The 24838-nt window shown below is 35.9% G+C and overlaps 1 protein-coding gene across 1 annotated transcript in view; it reads left to right on the top strand.

Moving 5' to 3' along the window:
• The window catches only part of PCLO (piccolo presynaptic cytomatrix protein), a 387719-nt gene that overhangs the window by 2616 nt on the left and 360265 nt on the right, over nucleotides 1-24838 (top strand). The window contains exons 2-3 of the mRNA XM_082632322.1: nucleotides 3467-4991; nucleotides 23109-24503. Of these exons, the coding sequence (XP_082488448.1) occupies nucleotides 3467-4991; nucleotides 23109-24503 (2920 nt within the window). The remainder of the gene's footprint in view (nucleotides 1-3466; nucleotides 4992-23108; nucleotides 24504-24838) is intronic.

The raw sequence follows: 24838 nt of genomic DNA, 5'->3' as shown, positions 1-24838 counted from the left end.
TATGGAGAAGTCAGTGCAATGTACTGGATATCGTGCCTCCCCTTCCTGCCCACCAGGAGTTAGGATACCAGATTTCTGCGACTAACTAGTTTTATAACCTTGAATTAATTTCTTAGCCTGTTTAAGTCTTGGTATCCTCTGCAATATACAAACGAACGGACATTCCTAAAGATGCTTATATTTCTATTATAAAATTTTATGACTTAACACTGTCAAGTGTCATTGCTTGTTGTGTTACATTTTAAAATATTTTAGTATTCCAACTGCTTTTATATTCTTAGTCTTGAATGCATGTTTATCTCGCTTGCTGCTGAAACATTTTTTTTCTGTTAACCTGTGAAAGAAAAATTCTAATCTGAGGATGACAATAGTAAAGTGAAAGGGGAAGTGTATAAGACTTGAGTAGTTAGAAGCTAGAAGTTAGAGCTTACAAATGAAATGCTTCTGGATTTTCGATTTATTGTCGATCCAGGGAAATGCAATTTTATTACGTCTTCTACTCATTCTATTTACACCTACAGATGTGTCATATGAGAAGAGCTTTACTGGAAAACACTTCTGATTAGTAGAATATTTAGTAACAATTCTGACTGAATCAGTTATTTTCTTAGCATTCCTTTAGGCCTCCGCTGCTGGGTAGACACCTCCACAACTGTTTTTCTTCCTAGAGCAGCAAGCCAAAATGAATATGGAATGTTTCCATTTATATCTCACAAGACCTGTGGAAGAGTTTAAAGTGAAAAGAATTCAAGAGACATTAATCTAGAGGGAAACAAAGACCTGATGTGTTCATTCATTTGTTCACTCACTGTTATTCATTCATTCATTCATCAAACATTAATACTCATCTGCTAGTTACCAGGTTTGGTTCTAGTGATGAAAAAATGAGTGAAACATATCTCTCCCTAGGAATTCATAGTCTAGTGCAGAAAACACAGATTGCATTTTGGTCATTCTTCTTTTTAACAGAACTGTCATACCAAACAGAAATTCCTCAAAAGACATAGTTAGCTAAGACATCTTTATATTTTTGTTTGGTATTAAGCCTGTATCTTCTCTTAATGATTGTCTTTCTATTTTTCACTCCCAGATCTCCATGTTTATTTACATAATTATAGCAACTAAAACTAAGTTTAAATTGTAGTCTTTATAGCTGTATGGGTATTTTCTCATAGGGGGATTCTATAATATAATATAACTTAATATTCATAGGAAGTACATGCAGTTATAGTTTCTAATGCAAGTAGCTTCCTTTAACTTTTGGTGTTTATTGTTATCACAAATATTTGGTATTCACAAAATTTATTCGTTTTGTACATATGTTGGATTAAGTGAAATATTACAAAAACAGTGATTAAGTTTAATAGTATTTTCAAGAGAGCACAGTTAAGAATAGATTTTTTGGGTACTCGTTTAAATATAGATTTCTTTAATAAAATGCCTAAACACTTATAGGATAGTCCCTAAGCATCTGCCCCTCAAGGGAATGGTAAACTTTATTAATTGAATATGGAACATTTCTGGAATAATGTGACTATTTAAACAGTGGAACTTTTTGAAATAATCTATTTGGGGTTGTTTACTATGGTTCTTTTGCCTTCATATGGAAGGGAGCACATAATGAGGCCTATAAGGAAACATTCAAAATTATTTTCCCCAATGGAAATATGTAGCAGTGTGTTTTAAAAGATATCTTAGAACTGTTGGAATCAATTAGGATAATAATTTTAGTTCCTTATTTAAGTACAGGCTTCAGGGACATGGTAGTATCTAAAGTTTTTGTAACCTTTTTTCCTGGAGGAAATTGCCAGAACCAAGAATTCTATTTATTCATCTTTTATTAGAAAATCATTTTGTGGCATACATTGCCATTTATAGATTATTTTCTTTCTGACCCTTTGCTCTTTAGAAGTAATACTTCTGTGTTTCTTCCTACTATGCCTTACATCTTGATCTATACTCAAATTTCTGTATCATTAGGGGAAGTTTAAAAACTTAATTCATAATAAGTACCAGATGACCTGAAATGAAAAAGTTATAGTCTGGTCCATTAGCAGGTAAATTTTATTAAAACAAATTAAAACCTATAGAACTTTATTGTGATCATCTCATATTTTAAGTACTACTGAATCACTCTGTTTATCTCTTTTTCTTTTAACTAAAAAGAAATCTTTTCCAAAATTAATGTTACATATATCAAACAAAATACTTATAATTTGATTTACCCCATAATTCTAATGCAGCATGTTCTTATTAGTTGCAATTTTATCAGTAAAAAATAGCTTGTTTAAAATTTAACGTACTTGATAAAAGTGTATATGAGAAACAAGTATTTTAATTTTTGAGCCATAGTCATTTAAAATTGATGTTTCCAAAACTATTTTAAAAATATCCATCTTGTGTATTTGTCTATGAGTTAAAAGAAATCTTGCAAATTAATTACTTGTTGCATTTTTAAGTCATTGTCAATAATAATGTCTAATTAACAATGGTAATAGTAAGTGTTGTAGAAAACATTAAGTAAAGAGATCATTATGTTTTTTCTTTCTTTGAGGAAAGTAACTTTTCAAAAGTGGGGTCACAACCAGATTGTTGCTATTTGTACATCAGGCTATGTATGTCTCAAGATACTTTAAGCATCATATTGTTACATAGAGAGATCTCAGATTAAGAATGCTATTGGAAAAATAATTGAATGATATAACACTGTTCTTCCACAAGCAAATTGTTTCTCAGAATTTTCTAATTAAAGTAGGAATTCTTATTCTATAAAGTTTAATAAGGACAGTATTTCATGGATATTACCTTTTTTGACAGGTATTCTGTCAAAACTTGAATAGATGGTCAGCTTTTTCAGAGTCCCTGAAAAACCTCCTTTACCAGATCCTGTGATGTCATGTTGTATGTCTTATGTAGCTAATGTAAATTCTAATATTAAGTAAAAAACAGAACAAAAAACAGTTGCAGCAGTCTCATTTAAAACGGAATATTTTCACTTCTTAGTGTGCTAGTATTTGGGAGGCTGACATTCCTTGACTATAACTTTTGGTTAAAAAGGATACATTCTGTGAGCATAAAAGTACTGGAACATGGCTTTGCATTGATCTGTTGAGTTAATATGTTTAAATAGGTTTAAAGTATGGCTAGATTCTATTAAGTAAATGTAAATTATTTTTATTATAAATACTTTCTAACTAGATATCTTAATAGTTCATTACTTATAGTAGCAAGTATGGGGTTTTTTCCCCTTCCTCTTCACTTCCGTGTTGAAAATCTGTATCCATGTAAAGAAAGTAACAAAGACATTAAAAATTTTATGATTATTTGTAGGATGCTGCAAAAATGGATTTTAGTTATATTTATACATTCATAATTTTGAAGATGTAAGAAAGTAATAGGTTTTAAATATTATTTTGAATTGTGATAGTTTCCATTATTTTCACTTCTTTTTGTTTCATTCTTCTAGGAAACAAGAGTTGGATAGTAGTCAATCTCCAAAGCAACCAGGAAAACCGCCGGACCCTGGGCGTCCAGTTCAGCCTGGTCTCAGTAAAAGTAGAACTACAGATACTCTGAGGTCAGAGCAGAAATTGCCTGGAAGGAGTCCTTCCACTATTAGCTTGAAAGAATCGAAATCCAGAACTGATTTTAAGGAAGAGCACAAGTCTAGTATGATGACTGGCTTCCTCTCAGAGGTTAATCCTTTAAGTGCTGTCTCCTCTGTTGTAAATAAATTCAGTCCTTTTGATTTGATATCAGACCCTGATGCCTCCCAGGAAGAAGCCTCCAAGAAACAAAAAATATCTCAGAAGGAACAAGGAAAACCTGAAGGAATCACAAAGCCTCCATCACAACAACAGTCACCCAAGCCAGTTCCTAAGCAGCCAGGACCTGTGAGGGCCCTGCTTCAGCAGGACGGTTCTCCCAAATCAGTATCTCCTCAGCAGCCAGAAAAAATTAAATCACAACCTCCAGAAACAGGAAAGCCAACTCAGGGCCTCACCCAGGCTCCTCAGACAGACCAGGCAAAATTGCCACTTCAGAGAGATGCAGCCAGGCCTCAGACTAAACAGACAGATACAGGAAGGGGAGAGTCAGTTAAACCCTCACTGCAAAGCCCATCCAAGCCTCCTATTCACCAAGTAAGTCCTGGAAAGCCTCCAGCCCAGCAGCCTGGACCTGGAAAACTTTCCACACCACAGCCTGGGCCTGAAAAGCCCTCAGCTCAGCAGCCAGGGCCAACGAAGGCCCTAGCTCAACAGCCAGGGACCCCAAAGCCCCCGGCCCAGCCACCAGGAACAGCAAAGCCTGCAGCTCAGCAACCTGGGCCAAAGTCTCCAGCTCAGCCTCCTGGGCCTGCAAAGACTCCAGCTCAGCCTCCTGGGCCTGCAAAGTCTCCAGCTCAGCCTCCTGGGCCTGCAAAGACTCCAGCTCAGCCTCCTGGGCCTGCAAAGACTCCGGCTCAGCCTCCTGGGCCTGCAAAGACTCCGGCTCAGCCTCCTGGGCCTGCAAAGACTCCAGCTCAGCCACCAGGGCCAGCAAAGCCCACGGCCCAACAGCTGGGGACAGCGAAATCCCCGGCTCACCAACCTGGACCACAGTCTCCAGCTCAGCCACCTGGGCCTGCAAAGACTGCAGCTCAGCAGGTTGGGCCAGGGAAGCCTCAGGTCCAGCAGGCTGGGCCAGGCAAGACTCCAGCTCAACAGCCTGGCCCAATGAAGCCCCCTCCTCAGCAGCCTGGCCCAGCAAAGCCCCCTCCTCAACAATCTACAAAACCAGGAAGCCAAACAGGGAAACCTCTGCAGCCACAAACTTTTCCATCTGCAGCACAGACTCCAGTACAAGGCCTCCCAAAAACCATCTGTCCTCTTTGCAATACCACTGAACTTCTGTTGCATGTTCCAGAAAAGGCCAATTTTAACACATGCACTGAGTGTCAAACCACTGTTTGTAGCCTCTGTGGTTTTAACCCCAATCCTCATTTAACCAAGGTAAGTGCATTTTTTCGTTATGTTCATGCTCTTAAACCATATCATCATCTTACACAAATGGTGCTTAGTTTATTGCTGTTACAATAGGATAGCACTGTTTTTCTCTGGTTCTTTTCTTCTTTCCCTCCTTCCTTCCTACTTTCCTCTTTTTCTTCTCTGCCAAATGTAAATTAGAGTTTTTCAACATTTTCTCCAATAATATTTCTCCAAAATATTGCTACAATTTCTGATAAATTTGGCACATAAAGGAAGTATGAATTGATTGATAGATGCTGAGCTTTTACTCATTGCATTCTATGGGTAAAATCCACACTATTATTACATTATATTAATTTTTACATTAACTTTTAAATTCATGCTCCTACCTACCATGATACTCTTGATATGATATTCTTAAATGGGATCCTATTTATGCTGGGAAAAAAAGTGGACAGTGTTTTCAGATTCTAAATACAATTTTGATACGAAATTGAATACATTCTTTCAAACTGCACATCCCCTTTTCCTGCCAGTGATTTTGCTATACACTATGAGAGCATGCTTCCCTCATTAGTTGAGAGTCATTCATAACAGCGTAAGTCACTTCAAAAAAATGGAGTCATTAGAACAGGTTCAACTTTATGGGTGTCTTCTTAGAAGGATCACAGTTTATAACTCCAAGTCTTTGGGTAAGCCTTCCTGGCAGACTGAATCATGAAGGGGCCAGTTGTGACACAAATGAGTTCAAGGTTGTTTACTCTGATTCAGGATAGAAAAGTTATTCTCAGCAGGTCAGTTAATGTCAACTCAGTGCTTAAAGTCCCTGAATAAAATAGCATTTTAATAGGTAGAGATTTGGGGACGTTCAGGGGGAAGGGACAGAAAACATAAAACTGCAGAACTTAGAAATTCTCTGGAGTTAAGAAATAATACAGTGAAGATGGTACAATAATATAAAATAAGTGAGAATAAAAGGGCTTAGGGTTTGAAAGAATACATTTTTAAAAGAAATGCAATAGCCCCTACCCGATGAGAAGGCACAGAAGTCCATCTAGAGAACAGCTGTTAGTGGGCTTTGTGTGCATTATGTGCACATAATGCACAAGAGGAATGAAGGCAGCAGGCAATGAAGGATTATGTCATTTAAATATCCGTGAGAGAGGAGACTTGTGTACCCTTGTTATAAATGAAATCTATGTTCTGATAAAAACAACAGTGATAATTATTGGTAGCTGTTATGTTAGTTTGGATACTTACTGTGATGAAAGTTGAAAATGATGTCCATTTAAAATATGTCAACCTCTGGTTTTTTGCTGAAGTATCTTTTACTCTTTTTACCAAAAGTCATATTGAGTACTTTAACTTTTTAGATAAGCCATACTTTAATGATAAAATTGCAATTAATAAGAACATTTAAGTTATGGAGGAAATCAGATTATAAATAGTTGGTTTATATATTTGTAGCTTTTTTTCATATCTTAAACTTTTTTCCACATTCTTTTTTTATCTTTTAATTTTTTCATTGAAGTATAGTTGAGGTATAAAATTATATGTTACAAGTGTACAATAGTGATTCACAATTTTTAAAGGTTATATTCCATTTATAGTTATTATAAAATATTTGCTATATTCCCCATGTTGTACAATATATCCTTGTGGCATATTTTATAGTTTTGTACCTCTTAATCCCTTACCCAGATGCTGCCCCTTTCCCCTTTTTTCTCCCAACTGGTAACCACTAGTTTGTTCTCTACATTTGTGTGTCTGCTTCTTTTTTGTTGTAGTCCCTAGTTTCTTGTATTTTTTAGATTCCATGTATAAGTAATATCATACAGTATTTGCCTTTCTTTGTCTGACTTATTTCACTTAGCATAGTGCCCTCCAAGTCCATCCATGTTGTTGCAAATGGCAAAATTTCATTCTTTCTTACAGCTGAGTAATATTCCATATTGTGTGTGTGTGTGTGTGTGTATATATAAATTCTGATAAAGATGTGTTTCTGTCCATAGTATACCATCTTGATAGGAATGTGTAGTAATAATGACTTCAAACAGTAGATGATCTTTTTATAAAATGTTTGTCATGTTTTTGTGGCAATTTATAAGGCAGAAACCTGTAGTTGGACCTTCAAGCCACGTATATTATTTGAGTACCTACAATGTGGAAGACATTTTACTACACGTTTGGTAGACTATAAAGATAAGTAAAACATAATGCTGATCTTAACATGATCCAAATGTACTAGGTTAGATCATACACACACAAGGAAATATGTGGTCAAATGATAAAAGCTGTGAGAGACATGAGCAAACATTATGAACTTCCAAGTAGGAAGTGCCATTTCCAGTGGGTGAGATAAGGAAAGCTTCATGGAGAAAATGGCATTTGTGCTAGGTATTTAGTGATGGATATTATTTCAACAGATAAAGAACATGAAAGGGGGTAATGATTTAGCCTAAGACCTAGAGCCAGAATAATACAGGGTATATTTAGGGAATCAGGCATAAATCTAGGTTGCCTGAAGTGGTGGCAAAGAAATGCGCAATGAGATTGGAGAAAAGTTTAAGTCAGATTTAGGTCTTCCACATTTAGTCGGTAGCAGTGAGCATTCTGCTTTATGAAACTTACCTTGTTTATTGTAATCATACCTTCAATCCTTCATTCATTTTACAAATGTGTATCAAATGCCAAGTTGCGAAGCACCATCAAGTATTTTGATAGAATCAAGTATGTGTTAGCTATGGAGTCTTCCTTCTACCAGAAAACTGGAGAAATAAAAGTTGTAAATAAGAAAGGAAAAAATACATATGTACGAAAAGTAACTTTGTATAGGTCTTTACAGTTCACATAGTTCCTTCTTATTTGTTTTTTCAAAATTAAATTTCCAAATAATTCTGTGGTCATGTATTCTGTTTTCTCTGTTGGGAAAAAATTGGTGTTCAAGTGTTTACTATGTTAGGATCATCCTGATAGTAAATAACCAGAACCCAAGCTAAATCTTCTGATTCCAAATCCATTTACTCGTGGTAAGAAGAGAGAAAGTGCTATGAGATCAAACGAAGAAGTCATCACTATCTTTGGGGGGTATGACAACTATCTTCATGGAAATAGAAGTATTTGAGCTGGGAATGTGAAGAATGATAAGAATTTGGACACACTTGACAGGAGTTGGGAATGTGGGGGCAGGTAGAGGGTCTCAATGGCTAAAAAAAAAGCATCCCCGTTATTAACGAGATGAGCTTGGGCAAGTCATTTACATTTTCTGTAACAGTGATACCATATAAACAATGGAAATAACATGTTCTCTGTTAAACACTTTGGGTTTTTAGGAGGATTAGCTGAACATTTGTATGATAAGGTATTTTTCAATATACGAAGTTTTTTGAAGTTGTAATATGATGTGTCATAGATAATGTTAATATTTTAAACAGAGTTGACTTTGACAGCTTACTCTCAAATTGTTTTCTACATAGATACAATATCATAAGTTGTTGGGTTCTGAGATAGCAATCAAGAGCCATTTGATCTACAGTATTAATTGTAACATTTCATTTTAATTCTCATTTTTTTCCCATAAGGAAAAATGTAATCTTATGGGTCAAATTGTCCAAAAATACTCAGATTGAATAAACAGTTTTACCATGCAGGACAGCACCAGAGACTAGACATTCTATACTACTTTAATTTACATGAATTTATTATTTTCAAGTTTGAGTTTATATGCAGGTTATTCTCTATATTATTACTTTTACAGCCTATTGGGTAAAAATAAAAATAAAAATAAAATCCTGGTCTCTTGTATCACTCCTTGAAAAGATCAGGAGAATTTCTCTGATATATTTTTGTTACCAAAGCAGAATTATGACTATATTTGCTTTGAACATCCTGGCTCTTAAATGACTACTAGGTCTGAGGAGAAGGACTGAAGAGGTATCAACACCCAGACACAAGCTTTAGGAAAGGGGACTTTTACTTCCTTAATTAAATTTGCCAGCTCTCTCCCACCTCTGCCCACCTGACACACATATACACACATGTACACATACATATACACACAAACACACTCATAGCTTAGATAACCCAAATATTTGTGTGAAGGGGATGATGTTTAAGTGTCCTCTCTGGTAGTTGTCAAGATGTGTGCTGTTCAGATAAACTTTAAGAATCCACTGGCTCCAAGCCTAGACTTTATAGCTGTATCTCTTCTTGCTAGTCCATTAATGGAGTTAATCTCAGCAACACAGGTTCACTCTTTGGGTTTGCTTTCTGACACAGAAACTGAACATTTGCTTTACAGTTAGTAACTACAGTGTTTCTTGTTGTTGTTCTTGTTGTTGTTGATTTACTTTATCTCTTCGATGTCTAGGCTGGGACCAGGTAGGTTTAAGGAGAGATTTAAAGACTTATTCCTAATGTGTGATAATTCTCCTGGTTCTTAGGAAATTTTGTAATATATGAAATGACTTGTCATTTTTTAGACTGTTAATAACGAACCAAATGTTAGTGATAAAACTGGATTTAGTTGGGTATTTTTTTCTTTTTCCTCATATTATTTCGATCATGATGGCCCATATATTAATCTTGGCTGAAACTAGATGTTTTATTTAACAAAAACATGGCCATCTCTCAGGAGCTAAAAAATAAAAATAAAAAACAAACACACTTAGACTTCCATATACACTCTCTCAACTTATTAAAGAACAAACAAAAAATGACTGAAATTTTTCAGGTTGGCAAAATGACTTAACTGACCACCTCTTTTAGGTGGATCAGCCTGCTACTTCTAGGAGGAGAAACTGAGGGGGAAAAATCTGTTAAGAAAAGAGTAGAGATATGCCAAATGTCACGAGGCTGGAACCTGTGGAGAAAGAAAGCCAGTAAGACATTCCTGATGATGGAGTAGCAGAAAGAACTTTTAGAAAAAGGAATATTCTCTTTTTAGTTGCTTGCTGTTATAGCACAAAGGTGATTTGTCACCCAAATTCTAAGCAGAGACAGCAATACGGTTCTTTTTAAAAAGGAGGACTGAGCACATATGCGTTCACCTCCTCTCTAGAGGTCCCAGTTTTAAAAGATTGAAAGTATAGTAGTTCTGTGTACCTCAGTTAAAAAATAAATGAATAAATAAAAACAATAATAAAAAGTACTCATTAAAAAAAAGTGTAGTAGTTCGGGAAAGACCACCAATACCATAAATTGGCAGGTTGAAGAATTCCTAGAAGATAGAAAGTAAATGGAAAGGTGGTGACAGAAACAGAGCTAAAGAAACCACTATCAGGTGGCTTCCTGATGGAGCCTCAGTGAAGCTCTGAGCTTAGCATCCACAAATACAGACAACAGTGGGTTGTAGGTAGTGATCAAGTAATAAATTACAGAACTACAGGAGGAACAAGCAGGACAAGTGGACTCTTTCCTAATCTCTAGTGGAAGACAGTGGGTAGGAAGAGGCTTTATTTTCTTCTGCTTAGGCTAAATCCAAAGAATTCTCCAAATGAAGGGATGAACTGCCTGAGGAAGGGCCCTCATTAGAAAAGTAGGGCTTTCAAAAGAAAATGAGAAGTAATGCTTCTCTCCCACAACAGAGTGATTTAAAGGAGGAAACAAACAAAACACTAAAGGAGTCAAATTTACTAAATCTGTTACCCTCCTAGTAAAGCTGTTCTTACTTTGGACACTCACCCTCTGCCATCCTACGTCCTCTCATTCAAAGAAGAGGACTAATGCGGAAGCAGAACTGTCCAGAAATACAGAAAAACCTCTGTTGATTACCCATTCTAAATAATGGAGACATTCACTGTAAATGAATGGTTTGAAGAGACTCACTTGACATTTTAGCAATAATACCACATGAAGGACATAGATAAACTAGTGAAAGACAAAACAAAACACCTGACCTCACAGGAAGGAGTTCATTCAGGAATTATAAAGAACTTATAAAATTCTTATTATTCCTGAGAAATACTTAAGAGAGGGTATTTCATCAATAATTTCAGCGGGCTGATTGAGGGTAAAAATGGGCCTGGTTGATGTTCTGGAAAAGCAAGACCCAGAATTTTCCCAGCTTGTAGAGCAAATTATCCAGCTATTTAACTGAGCACCTACTATGTTTCAGGCATGTTTCTGGACTGTCCTAGTTGTAAAAGTGAACAAAGTAGCCAAAAATTCTTCCCTCGTGCGACGTGTATTCTAGTAAGAGTGGCAAATAAATAAAACGTATAGTGTGACAGATGGTAATAAGTGTTATGGAGAAAAATGAAGTAGAAGGTTATAGCACAGGCCAAGGGAGGGTTGGTGATGTGGTGGTAGGGTCCCCTCACTCCCTCTAATTGGGGGATTGGAGTCTGGGAGTTGAGGGATGACTCAGGAATCTGGAACTTTTAGTGGTGACTAAAGGTCTAATTTGTATAGTTCTGAGGCTGGGAGCTCGAGGGGGGCTAAGAAAGGAAAGAGTGGGATGTACCCAGGAATGTGCACAATTCTGAGATGCCCCTCTTTACTCCTTCCTGTGGTGATGTGGAGGCTGGGGAATGAGCATTTTACTCCAGCATAGGGAGCTCTTTCTAAACTCTTGTCCATGGAGTTGTAGACATTTTGGGGGTGTGGTCATCTGAAATTCTGGGGCTCCCTTGGGACTCTGGGAGTTCTGGGGCTTTAAGAGAGATATTAAAAATCATGGAAATTATATCTAAGAGCTCTAATAGGAGTTCCAGAAAGAAATGAGTCAAGGCTATGGAGTCAAGCTCTAGAAGAAAGAAAATGTAAGTCTTCAGGTTTTGATCCACCAATGGATCAAGCAAGATTAGTAAAACATCTCATAGATACATCCTGGTAAAATAGTCTGATTTCCAAGGGTAAGGAGAAAAATTGGAAGACGTCCACAGAGAAAAAAATTAGCATCTACAAAAAGATGAGAAATCAGGCAGGTGTCAACACAGAAGACAGCCAAGAGGGACCAATTTCTTTAAATTTATAGAGATTGTGATTAGATGAATCCTCTATCCAGGCAAGAGATCAAGAGGGAGTGTGAGGGCAGCTTAAGAATTTTTTTTCACACTTAAGGGTCCATAAAAATCATTGGCACTCTATAAGTGTATGTATACATGTATAAATGTGTATGTAGGTTTATGTATGTATATATCACAATCACTGTAGGAGTTCCTCTATTAAAATGGAAAATGAAAAGAGTGGGATGGAGTAGTTGATTATGCCCCCGAAATGAAGAAAACTAAAAAGACATTATGTCATTTTTTTCCAAAATGTGATTGCATAATAGTAGTGGAATGTGAGATGATATTAGATGGTACACAAATCAAGCTGAAAAAGTTATACATTATTTAACTGTGTGTTAAAATATTTAATACATCAAATATCATTTCTTGGATATTGCTTAAGACAACCCTAAAACATAATAATATAAGGTTGTTTTTTGAAAAAATGTTGCTTTTATAGAAGGAGAAAATACATAGTATCTTAAATTTATAAATCAAAACTTATTATTTGATGTTATAATGGCAGCCACTAGAAAAAGTCACAGCAAAAGTTAACACTGATTGATTCTGAAGATGCAAGCTTGGTGCCTGAGAGAGAGGCTTTTACTTTTAATGTCAAACCTTTTTGTGCTATTTTTTTAACCTTGGAAATTCGTCTTATTTTTTTTTTTTTTGCTTGTTTGTTTTTGTTTCTTAAAAATTTTCCTTCGCTTTATTATTATTATTATTTTTTAAACATCTTTATTGGAGTATAATTGCTTTACAATGGTGTGTTAGTTTCTGCTGTATAACAGTGAATCAGCCATACATATACATATATCCCCATATCTCCTCCCTCTTGGGTCTCCCTCCCACCCTCCCTATCCCACCCCTCTAGGTGGTCACAAAGCACCGAGCTGATCTCCCTGTGCTATATGGCTGCTTCCCACTAGCTATCTATTTTACATTTGGTAGTGTATATGTGTCCATGCCACTCTCTCACTTCGTCGTAGCTTATCCTTCCCCCTCCCCATGTCCTCAAGTCCATTCTCTACATCTGTGTCATTATTCCTGTTCTGCCCCTAGGTTCATCAGAGCCATTTTTTTTTTTTTTTTTAGATTCCATATATATGTGTTAGCATACAGTATTTGGAAATTCATCTTATAATTAACACTTGAGTAATTTAAAAAATTCTCATTCATTACATGATTGATTAAACAATTTATATGATATGAAGGAATGGGTAAATTAGAGTCTCGATTTTCACATCTTTAGCTTTGGCATTCTACTTGGTGAAATGCCAGGAATTTTTGGTTCTAGGTAATAGTAATGCTTTGAAATGCCTTATGCCTGTAATGCCAAATTTGGTTAGTTTTTTCATTTGTTCTTTGCTTGTCAGAGGCATGTATACTTTAACTGGCACCATTTTTATATGAAACCAGTAAAGAGAAATAAAGTCCCTTGATTCTAAACATAAAGTTTTTAGAAGACAAAGAATATTCTGGGTTTGTTTTGTTTTTGTTTGTTTTGTTATTCTCTAATAATCCTTAGGTATCCTTCATAGTATTTAAAACAAAAATACCCTGAGTATAACAAAATTTATTTATTTATTTAAAATAATTTTCTCATGAATTTAGAGGACTAGAAGTAATCACTTAAAAATCCTTATTACTTAAATGTGTTCATGAACGCCATGTTTGTTTAACTCATTTTCCATGAGGTCTAATTTGAAGAATTTTCCTCATTACTTGGATGTTGCACATATAAAATAAATATATATTCCTCATGCTCTACCCATAAGTTTAATCATTAGAACCAAAGCTTTTTTCCACTTTCAGCTTTTAAATAACTAGATGTTTCAGGTGTCTTTCTGCATATCCAGCTTTTTGTAATGTCTACTGAGTGTTGCTACATATTATTGCAGCTAGTCTGATGATCTGCATAGCTTAGTAAGAACAGATGTTCTGCTGTGAAAGCAGATACCCACAACTAACAGAATCATTTACTGGATCAGTAAACTTAATACAGTGATGGGTTAACTTGCTCATTGTTCACATCCCTTGAGAAATCACACATACCAAACACTCTCCCGTGTTCCATATCTTAATTAGCTTAGGTAAAACTGGGCTCTTATTTACAAACATTTCAAAAGTACTACGTTGAAGACAAAGATGTAAATAATCTATTAGAAGTTTATATATCTTCCTTAAAGTAATGCCAATATCAAAAGCATCAGTAAGTTATATAAAGATCTGGGTTGTAGTCCTAGCTCTGCCCTTTACACATAAATAGTCTTGCTGATATTCCTCTGAATCCAATCAACAGTAGTTCTAGTTACCTTTGATAGAGAAGCAATAACTTCACGATAAACAATGTTTCTTGCCTGTCTTCTTACTTCACTCTTACTGTAATTCGGTCAGGTCATTTTAATTTTTCTGAGTATTTATTTTCCTTATTTGTGAGACTTGTCATATACTAAAAATTACATTTGGGAGTATAAGTGGAAGTGCTTTGAAATTGACATGAATAAATATTTGTATTTATTATTAATCTGTATAAAAATTCTAATAAGTAGGGATGGTGCCATCATTGTTAACTCCGTTTGTCACTGAGAAACCGAGGGTAAGAATTTGCAAGGTCACAGAATTACTTAGCAATGAATCCCATACAAGAAGCTAGCAACTTTTTAAAATAGGAGAGCACATTTGTTTTTAAACCAGTCATTTCTAGGTTACAGAAAGACTGTGTGTGTGTGTGTGTGTGTGTGTGTGTGTGAGAGAGAGAGAGAGAGAGAGAGAGAGAGAGAATTTTACATTTTCTTAAAGTTACAAGAAATCAACCTTCTAGAGACTCACAGACATAGAGAACATGCTTATGATTACCGAAAGGGAAAGGTGGGGAGAGGGATAAATTGAGAATTCGGGGTTAACAGGTGCACACTACTATATATAAAATAGATAAACAACAAGGACCTACTGTATAGCACAGGGAACTGTATTTAATATCTTGTAATAACTTATAATAGAAAAGAATCTGAAAAAAATATATGTGTGTATACATATATGTATATCTAATATGTATCTATATCAATATATCTCAATCAGTTTGCTGAACACCTGAAACTAACACAACATTGTAAATCAACTATACTTAAATTAAAAAAAAAGAAATTAACCTTCTTGGCAGGAGTTTGTTTTTGAAATTTAGTGTAAAAAATTGAGGTCTAAGAGCACTGACTTTATACCTTTCTACTAACTCTTGCTCAAACCAAAGCCTTATTTATATTGCTGAGCTCATTTTTGTTTTTTAGAAAGCCACGAGCTCCTACTATGAGCCAGCCACTCTGTTAGATTTTGAAAATAGAGATAATGAAGTTGATAACTTTTCTCACTGTTAAGAATAGTTTAGAGGGAGAGTCAGTAGCAAATGCAGATGGAATCTTGTTTGTAAAATAGAAAATAAACACCACATAGATGAGATACATTCTTACCTGAATATAAAACAATAAACTACCTTTCTATTCTTTTCTTCTATCTAATCAAAAATAAAGATTTTTAAATCAGTTGGCAAAACAAATAAGACATTTCTGTCATTTATTCAGGAAAATCAAACTTCAGTAGAATTCATCAAACAAACCTTCGGATCAGATTTCTACTTGGGTAAAAGAATTCAAAGAAGTCAGTGGCAGGCTTCATCATGTGAACATGTAACTATAATTGTATTTGTTGGGAAAAATGTTAATATGTAGATCTGTGTGTTTTTTAACTTGAAAGAGGAAGGATTTAAAAAAATGGTCAGAAGGAAATCAATGGTAATGAAAAATGTGGCTAGGATTTGTGAAAAAAAGGTGAAAATAAAGCTGATTAAGTGTAATTTTAAAGTCAGATTTTCCTTAAATACATTCTTGAAAATGCACATACGTAAAACTATTTAAGATTTGAATAAATTATAGGCGGCTCCCATTCACAGAAAGCTGAAAGAGGCTAAAATCCCTTATGAAACTGTATTTTTACACAAGCTCCGTGCAGTGGGAACACAGTCTTAACCAGTGGACCGCCAGGGAAGTCCCTTATGTATGTATTTTTAAAAACATTTCTTTCCTTTCCAAGTTAACATACAAGTGATTAATTGTCTTAATTCCAATTACTATCTGATCAAATTAAAGATATTTAAATTTCAGCATATATAATGAGTTCACAAAGTTTATGAGCCCTTTGAGTCTTTTCACTAATGTAATTTTTTTCACTTGTAAGTGAAATAATAGGACAATCAATAAGTTGTTTAAATAATTGCACAAACATTGCCTAATTGAAACTGTTGGATCGCAGGCTACAAAATTGTGTGATAGCTCAAGGCGTGTTATTCATTTGAGATCTAAAAGTTTGAATTCACCATGTGAGAGGCAGTCAGAAGTGTTAATATATATGTAAGTTCAGTTTACTGATTTAGGGTCTTCTGTGTTGCTGTAGTAAAATACAAATAATATTTTCATGTCTTTGTACTGTAATTATTTTGTAAATTGATTAAAGTGGCAATTTTTTTGGTTGGACTGCACTGACACATATTCAGATATGCTTTTATCATTTGACCCTATTTTGTGAAGATTTACAAATGTTGTTTCTAGCCTTTGGTGAACATTACTATGCTTTATGAAGAAAAAAGTGCAGATTTAGGTTACATTTCACAAGGTTTGTTAATGGTTTCTGAGTTATGCAGCAGAAATTGTAATCCACACAGTTTCAGAAGGTATCCATTCAAATTCTGGATGGATTGTCTTAAATAAAACTGTTTCATCAAGTCGCTGAGCATGTCATCACAGTTCTGAGGAATGCTAGTGTCTAGTTTTTATCCAAAATAAATTGTGCATTAATATGCATACAGATGTCAACTGCAGTGAGCCATCTGCAGCCAAACTGCTGTCAGCTAGTAGCTGCCTTTGTGGAGGAGGTCATGTGGGTTGGGCATTCCTTGAATAGCAGAAAGCATAATCTGTTATCAAACTTCAGCTTGGGTTTCTCTTTATAATATTATATGTTATTATCTGATATATATTATTTAATTATATTCTCTGTGGCATTCAAAATAATATGAATAAGAATAATACATAGATAGAGATAATTTGATGAGAAGTAGGAAACAAGTTTAGAATAATTCATCAATAAATAATCTAAAATTTACTTGGTATCTAATACAGAGGTAAGAGTAATCATAAGAAGTGATTGCTCTTTTTTTTTTTTTTTTTTGCGGTACGCGGGCCCCTCACCGCCGCGGCCTCTCTCGTTGCGGAGCACAGGCTCCGGAAGCGCAGGCTCAGCAGCCATGGCTCATGGGCCCAGCCGCTCCGCGGCATGCGGGATCTTCCCGGACCGGGGCACGAGCCCGTGTCCCCTGCATCGGCAGGCGGACCCTCAACCACTGCTCCACCAGGGAAGCCCGTGATTGCTCTTTTTAAGAGTCCATGTGAGGATAGGAAAAGAGAGGAAATAATTGGAAAAATATTTATAAAGCAATATCTATTTGAGTCTAAATGCTGTGCTTCAAACGATAGTAGGAATAGTTGAGAAGGGGCAGACCTTAATGGAGAATGGAATAGTAAGTGGTAAAGGAGAGGGGTCATCGTGTAAAGCATAGGAAGCATTTAGGTAAATGGAAGAGGAGTACAAATTGGATTTCGAATCGTGACTCAGGTAAGAGAGAATGAGAACACTGCCTTGATGGAGTAAATGGTACATTTAGGTATCGTGGTTTGCAGAAAAGTTTAGTTGTGATGCATCAAGAAGTAAGAACCCAACAGATTTTAGTACAAGGGCAGGGTGAGTGTATGACTGAAGAAAATGTATTCAGTAGCTAATGTGAATGGTATGAACACCAGCACATATGAATTCCTAATATTGTGTTTGTTCTTTAGATGTTCCATTATTCCCCCTACTATGCTATGTTGTTGAACAGAGATTCGAGTATAAATCTTATGTAGATTTTGTGTTTAAAATGTCCAGTTTGGAGCACACTGAAGGGTGGATGTTAGTCATTATGCCTTCTGGACACTTTTGTTTTGAGAAGCTTCCATTATCTTTTGAAGCTAATAGATGAAGAATAGTTCCAAGCAGGAATATACTTTAATTCTGGAACCCCAATGTTTGCCAACTCATCTTATTTGTTAGATGTATTGAGTTAATTATCTTGAATTATTATTAAAGACATACTCTTAAAAATCAGAATCTAATTTTTCAGTACTTTTTGGATAGTGGCACCAATAATTGAAACTCTGTGTGGAATTCACAATTAAACTTTCAAGTGGTATGTCTTGAAACATTTAGTAAGACATTTATGATTATCCAGCAAAAGCCTTAGCCAGTGAAGTTGTATTACTATATTTCACATGACTCGGCTCTGATACATAACATAAAAGGGAGCCGGGGGAGTTGGATTAAACAGGGAGCTGTGTTAGTAATTATAAGCAGGTCCACATTAGAATACACAGTGACCTCAGAATGAGCAGAAATCCTGGCTGACTACTCTCTTTTCCCCATTTATGTAGCATATTGTCAGAAGACTGAATGAACAATTTTATGCCTTTTTTTTGCTTCTTTCTATAGAGCTAATTGGATTAGAGTAGCTCATTAAACACTTGTGTCTCCAGATCATGAATTCCATGTATTCATTTGCTGTAAGTAAGGCTATAGGTGGGGGAAGGAAAAGATGACTATTTTTCCTTATTTGTTATATAAAATCTAGAATTTATGAATAGTTAAGGCATGACATATTTATCTAACACAGATTCTTTCATTTTACTGCTTGTATGTTGAAGGTAAGCTCCAGAGTTAACATTGCACAGAGACTTAAAATTTTACTGATAAGACCAAAAGCATCCGAAGAAGTGGGGAGGGCGAGAGTTGAGGAGGAACTTGCAGGAAGAAAGGAAAAAAGCACTCATCGAGGGCCAGATAAGGAACCGTGGCTTTGGAAATACTGATACAGTTGTAGGCTCCCCTGGTATTGTTTCTTGAATTTCTCCCATTGTTTATCAAATGGATGTGGATGATTAGAGGAACGAGTGCTACTCATGTCAGGGCACCTGGGAAGTTGTTTATGAAATATTGGTGAAAGGCTTCTTCTGAATTAGGCTTGGCCTTGGCTATTGTCTGACTCCTTTGGCATAGGGAATAAGGGATAAGGACTAAAGTCTTCTAAGATCCACACTCATAGCTATAGTGAAATGAAGACCCAATCATGCAGAACTAGGAGAACCAGCTTTGTTGTAGATATGGATACCAAATGGAACGGGCAGCAGGTGTCTGAGGCAATGATGGTTGTAAATTCAGGTTCACCTCTGCTCATAGTTAGAGATAAACATTTAATTTTAGAAGTTAAACAAGACAGTAATTGTCTCCAAGCAGTGAAAATATGTATGGTTAGCAGGTGGGGTAAGTATGGGGTGTTCCTTCAGTTCAAGTCAAAATGAGTATATATGATCCATGGGCAAAAGTATAGTATAGGGAGAACGGCGTGCAACCAGAAAATGAAGGTGGAAGCCTGTCATTTAGGCTAGGTAAACAGTGGGGATTAACAGAGTACACACAGAAATGTTGTAGCTTGAAGAGCATAAACATTTTAAATTAGTTTATTTAATTCAAACCAGCTCAAAAAATATTCGTGAACATATATAATGATTAAAGCGTCAGACTATGCCAGGAAGTCTTTATCGTTTGTTGCTTACAGTCTTTTGGGAAATACAGCCCTGGAGGTAGCAGACTTATGGAAGTGCTAACATGAGAACAGGAACAAAATTATATATTCTGAATTTCTTGCAAAAATTAACTTTATTTCACAGTTATTGGAGAGGTATTGAGGTTTGAAGAGAAGTAGAGTCAACCCCTTCTGTGGTGGTTTGTTTTAAACAGGTTATATTTGGTGGAGGTATGAGGTATTTGAGAAATGACAAGGGACAAATGAGGGACAGTGGCTTTGGAAATGTGAACAAATGAATGGGGAATTACCTTTCACAAGCCATGCAGACACACTTTAGAAATAACTGAAAATGCAGTAAAGATACACTGGGATTTTTAACTCGGATGAGTGAGAGGGCAAAGGTGCTATTACTACTACTTAACTCTCCCTCAGTGCATTGTGAAAAAGTAGATGGTGGTTCATGATACTAATGTCAGGGCGGGCTATGGACTTTTTCAATTTCTTAATGTATAGGAAAGATTTTTTTGTTTTTGTTTTCAGCTCAGTCAGGGACTTGGAAACGCTGCTGTGTTCAGTAATAGATTAAGTTCTGAGATAAAACTCATTTCTGTTTTCAACAGATTTGGCCAGAATTAAATAAAAAAGAGCCTCTTTCTGAAAAATCCTAAGAGGATAAAATGCTTTTCATATTGTGAAAGCTATAGACAATGATTTTAACCTGTATTCTCACAGTGAGGAGGAACATTGAGGGATCAGTTGTCTTTTATGTGTTGCTTATCAGAGTGAAGAAAATGGGGTCATGAGAAGGACAAAAGATGGGTCAGTGGAGTCTGTTCGAAAAAAGGGTGTATTAAGAGAAAAGTAGAATTGTATCCTTATGAAGAAGCAGTGACCTGTGTTTTCCACCTGTCTTTTCCTAACTCTCTCTTGTCTGCTTATTGGGAGACATAGTCACATACATTTATAAACTACAAGGAAACATTTGATTTTGGTTTGAGGACAGTATAGTATGTGTGACCCACTATTGAAGTAAATCATACATTAGATATGCCATGGTAGTGTCCTAATTTTGCAGTGGTCCAAAGATGGAGTAAAGACCTACTGGCCAGCTATGCATGAAGCTCCAATGTTCACATGGCAAAGAGACTTAAAATTTTGCTGATAAGACCAAATGCATCCAAAGAAATTGGCGGGGCGGGGGGCTTGTTTGAGGGAGAACTTGCAGGAAGAAAGGATAAAAGGACTCATCACAGTATCTCCATCAGATACTTATTATATATCTGTGATTATCTTGAAATTACATTATGCTTTAACCTGTTTCTTATCTGATACTTCTATAATATAGTCTCCATGAGGACAGAGATTTTTGTCTCTTTTGTTCAGTGGTATGTGCTAAGTAGAAGTTAGTCAATAAATACTTGAATAAAGAAAGAAACAGGTGAATACATTTTGCATCTTCTTTGGCTCTGCCATTTAAGAAAGAATAAGAGCAATTAATACAATGACAGACACTAGCCCCAGAAGTTTGTAGTTTAAAGTGGTTAATGTGGGTATAGCTCTCATATAATAATTTATAGAAAAAAATCATTGATAAAATATAAGTAAAGAATTATGCTTTTAATTATATTTTCTTTCATCTTGTCTGGCTGCGTGATTATGAGGTCACGTGGTATCATTTAAGACTGGAAGAAAACAAATGAGAAAAAATAAATAGTAGAGTAGCAGAATTGACATTGGCAGTAGGGGAGGGAGATGGTTGAATGCGTAGGGGTACGTTTATGGAGAAATTTCCTTCCATCAAGAAGGGGACAAAGTGGAATGAGTTTCTCAAGCTCACCTTTAGTCGTGTTACTTACATAGGTAACAGTTGCTTGATTATGTTTTGGGATTCAAATATCTTTATGTTTAAAAAGTTACTTATTTGTGAAATGCCTCAAACATACAGAAAGGTAAAGACAATATAGCAAATACATAAGTACTCAATACTCATGTTGAAAACAAATGTAATGAACAACCAAGTACCTCCCACCCATATGTAACACATGTTTTCATTTTGCTTTTTGATTCAGATTTTTAAACAGAAATATAACTTGTCAGTTAGAGTTTAAAATCTTCCTTCAACCTTCTAAAAACAAAAGTTTGCTTTCCATGAGATTGCAAAATAAGCCCTGTTATACTGTTACCTGAGTTTAAATGATTTCAGTGGCTTTTTTTAAAGCCATTTTAATGATTAAGAAAAAGATACAGTAGAGTTTTTTTCATTAAAGTTTAACAGCGTAAAATGTCAAGTGAAAAAAGAAGTTTTTAAAAGTTTAGAAATGACTAGTTTGGTTTCTTTTCAAAAGGGAATTGTTTCAAATAGAGAGTATGTTGTTTGCCAGCCTAATACTTTGCAATTTTGTACTGTAGAAAACTTTTCTTGTACTTATGCTCCATATATTTAGTTTTTTACTGTGTAGATTTCTGAACACAGAACTTCAGTGCTAAACTGGTAACATTGGTTACTTTGGGAGTAAAAGATTAGATCATGAATTTGCCCTTCAAAATTACTTTCGTAATATTTCAAGTTTTGTATAATGAGCATACATTATTTTGGAATAAGAAAAGATAAATTTTAAACATAGGTACCGTTAAATTCTAAAATATGGTAGTACCAAATTCAACATCTCCTTTTAACAATGAAGGTGATATGAAAAGAACAGATGCATTTACGCCTATACATGATACATATACGATGTGTATCTCACATATATATCTCACCAGTCATATAAGTATATTGCATACTTATATTGCTCTTTCCAGTAATGAAAAGGAAATGGAAGCAATGTTTTCTCTGTTAGATCATGCTATCTATGATAATTTGAGGGTGTGCCATTATTTTTCATTTATTTTCTTAACAGAGAATGTTCTCTTTCTAACCTACAGTGGCTACTATAAGTTTTTTGTTTTCTCACATTGGATTCTATCACCTTGGAGGGGGAAGTGATGCTCTTGCTAATTTAAGAAATTAGCAATGTGTTAATAATTTGACAAGCATACTCTGGGTTATATAACTAAAAATCGTTTATGAGCCATCAATAGAGAAAATATCTAACGTAACTGATTCTGGAATCTAATATGTTATAATTAATTTTCTTTTATCATACATGGTTTTCTATTTCTGGGAGTAATCAAACTGAGTATTTTGTTTTGCAAAGGCAAAGAATAACAAAACTAACATTAGAAGAAAAATACAATTCTGTGCTGATTTTTATTTTGTTTTCAGTGCTTAAGGCTCCGAAGTTCATTAGTTATATTGTAATGTACCTAACATTTTAATATTTTAATAGAAATTAAGTAAAATTATTTGATGTATATTTTATGTTTTGCATAATAAGAGACATAGTTTCAAAAGGTACCATGCAGTTTTAAAAATGTTTTTGTTTCTACATTGTTATTATCTCACTGACTGTTGTTTTATATTATTTATATTATTTCTAGATTAAAGAGTGGCTCTGTTTAAACTGTCAGATGCAGAGAGCTCTAGGAGGTGACCTGGCTCCAGTTCCATCATCACCCCAGCCCAAACCGAAGACTGCCCCTGTTCCTACATCAGCAGTGAGCAAGCCAACCCCACAATCACAGCAGATTTCTCCAAAGAAAGATACTACACCCAAACAGGATGTCTCAAAGGCCCCTGAGTCTAAAAAGCCCCCACCACTAGTGAAACAGCCAACCCTTCATGGCTCCCTCCCAGTCACAGCCCAGCAGCCTCCTGTGGCAGAGTCCTCCTCCAAGCCAGCCCCTCCCAAAGAGCCTTCCGTCCCATCTGAACAGGCCAAGGTCTCCGTGGCTGATGATAAACCAAAGCAGCCCAAGACAGGAAAGCCAGCCACAGACATTGTGTCTTCATTGTCAACAGTAGCAAAACCGGACGTTCCAAGCTCCAAAGTACCATCACAGGATCAAGAGAAAGCAATTCCTTCTCTAAAACCAGACTCTGCCAAACCCTCACAGAGTTTTCCACCAACAGGAGAAAAAGTCACCTCATTCGATTCTAAAGTCATACCTCGACCTGCATCAGATTCAAAACTTATTTCACATCCTGGGCCTAGTTCAGAGACCAAAGGTCAAAAACAAGTTGATTCAATTCAGAAGAGGGACGAACCAAAGAAAGCACAAACCAGAATGAGTCCTAAGCCAGATGCCAAGCCTATGCCAAAAGGGGCACCAACACCCCAAGGTCCACGACCTTCCACTGGCCAAACTGCCCCCCCATCTCCACAGCCCCCGAAACCTCAGGAGCAGTCGAGACGTTTTAGTCTGAATCTGGGAAGTATTTCTGATGTCCCTAAATCACAGCCCACAACTCCTCAAGAAACAGTGACTGGGAAACTCTTTGGGTTTGGAGCATCCATTTTCAGCCAGGCATCAAATCTAATCTCCACAGCAGGCCAGCCTGGGTCTCATGCACAGGGTGGGCCAGTGGCCCCGACAAAACAAGTCCCTCCTTCGCAGCCACCTACTTCTCAGGGGCCACCCAAATCCACAGCACCACCTGCACCTGCAAAGGTTATACCTGTGAAAAAGGAAACCAAAGCTCTAGTAGCTGAAAAATTAGAGCCCAAAGCTGAACAAGTTTCAACAGTAAAAAGAACAGAAACAGAAAAGAAGCCTCTGCCTACTAAGGACAGCAAACCTTCAACAGTTGAGCCTCAAAAGGCTGTTCTTCCCCCCAAACTGGAGGAAACCCCCAAACCAGAATCAGCCTGTCCTCTCTGCAAAACTAAACTCAACATAGGTTCTAAGGATCCTCCTAACTTCAACACTTGCACTGAATGCAAGAAACAAGTGTGTAATCTCTGTGGATTTAACCCTACACCACACTTGACTGAGGTAAGCAGTATTTGTATTACATACGAATGTGAGTATATCGTGTTTATTCTGAAATATTTTGGTGGCCGAGTTTCTGAGCAAAAAATACATTTTTAGTAAAGAAAAATTGATACTGGTATCTTTGAAGAAGTTTCAATTACTTATTATAGGCTTACTTTCTTATTAAAAGTTAACATAATTTAGACTTTTCTGGCTTAAAGTACCAGAAGTAAGATGATGAAATAAGCTGACAACTTAAAATAACAATTATCCCATCCTTTATATGAATTAACAACCTATAGCTTTGGAGCACTATTTGATTTTCACCTAAAAACACCAAATAAGAGTTGTAATTT

The sequence above is a fragment of the Mesoplodon mirus genome (genome assembly GCF_964341445.2).
Source record: "Mesoplodon mirus genome assembly, chromosome: 9".
In the NCBI taxonomy this organism is placed as follows: Eukaryota; Metazoa; Chordata; class Mammalia; order Artiodactyla; family Ziphiidae; genus Mesoplodon; species Mesoplodon mirus.
Note: the sequence above shows the minus strand (reverse complement) of the source record. Positions and strands in the feature narration are given on the sequence as shown.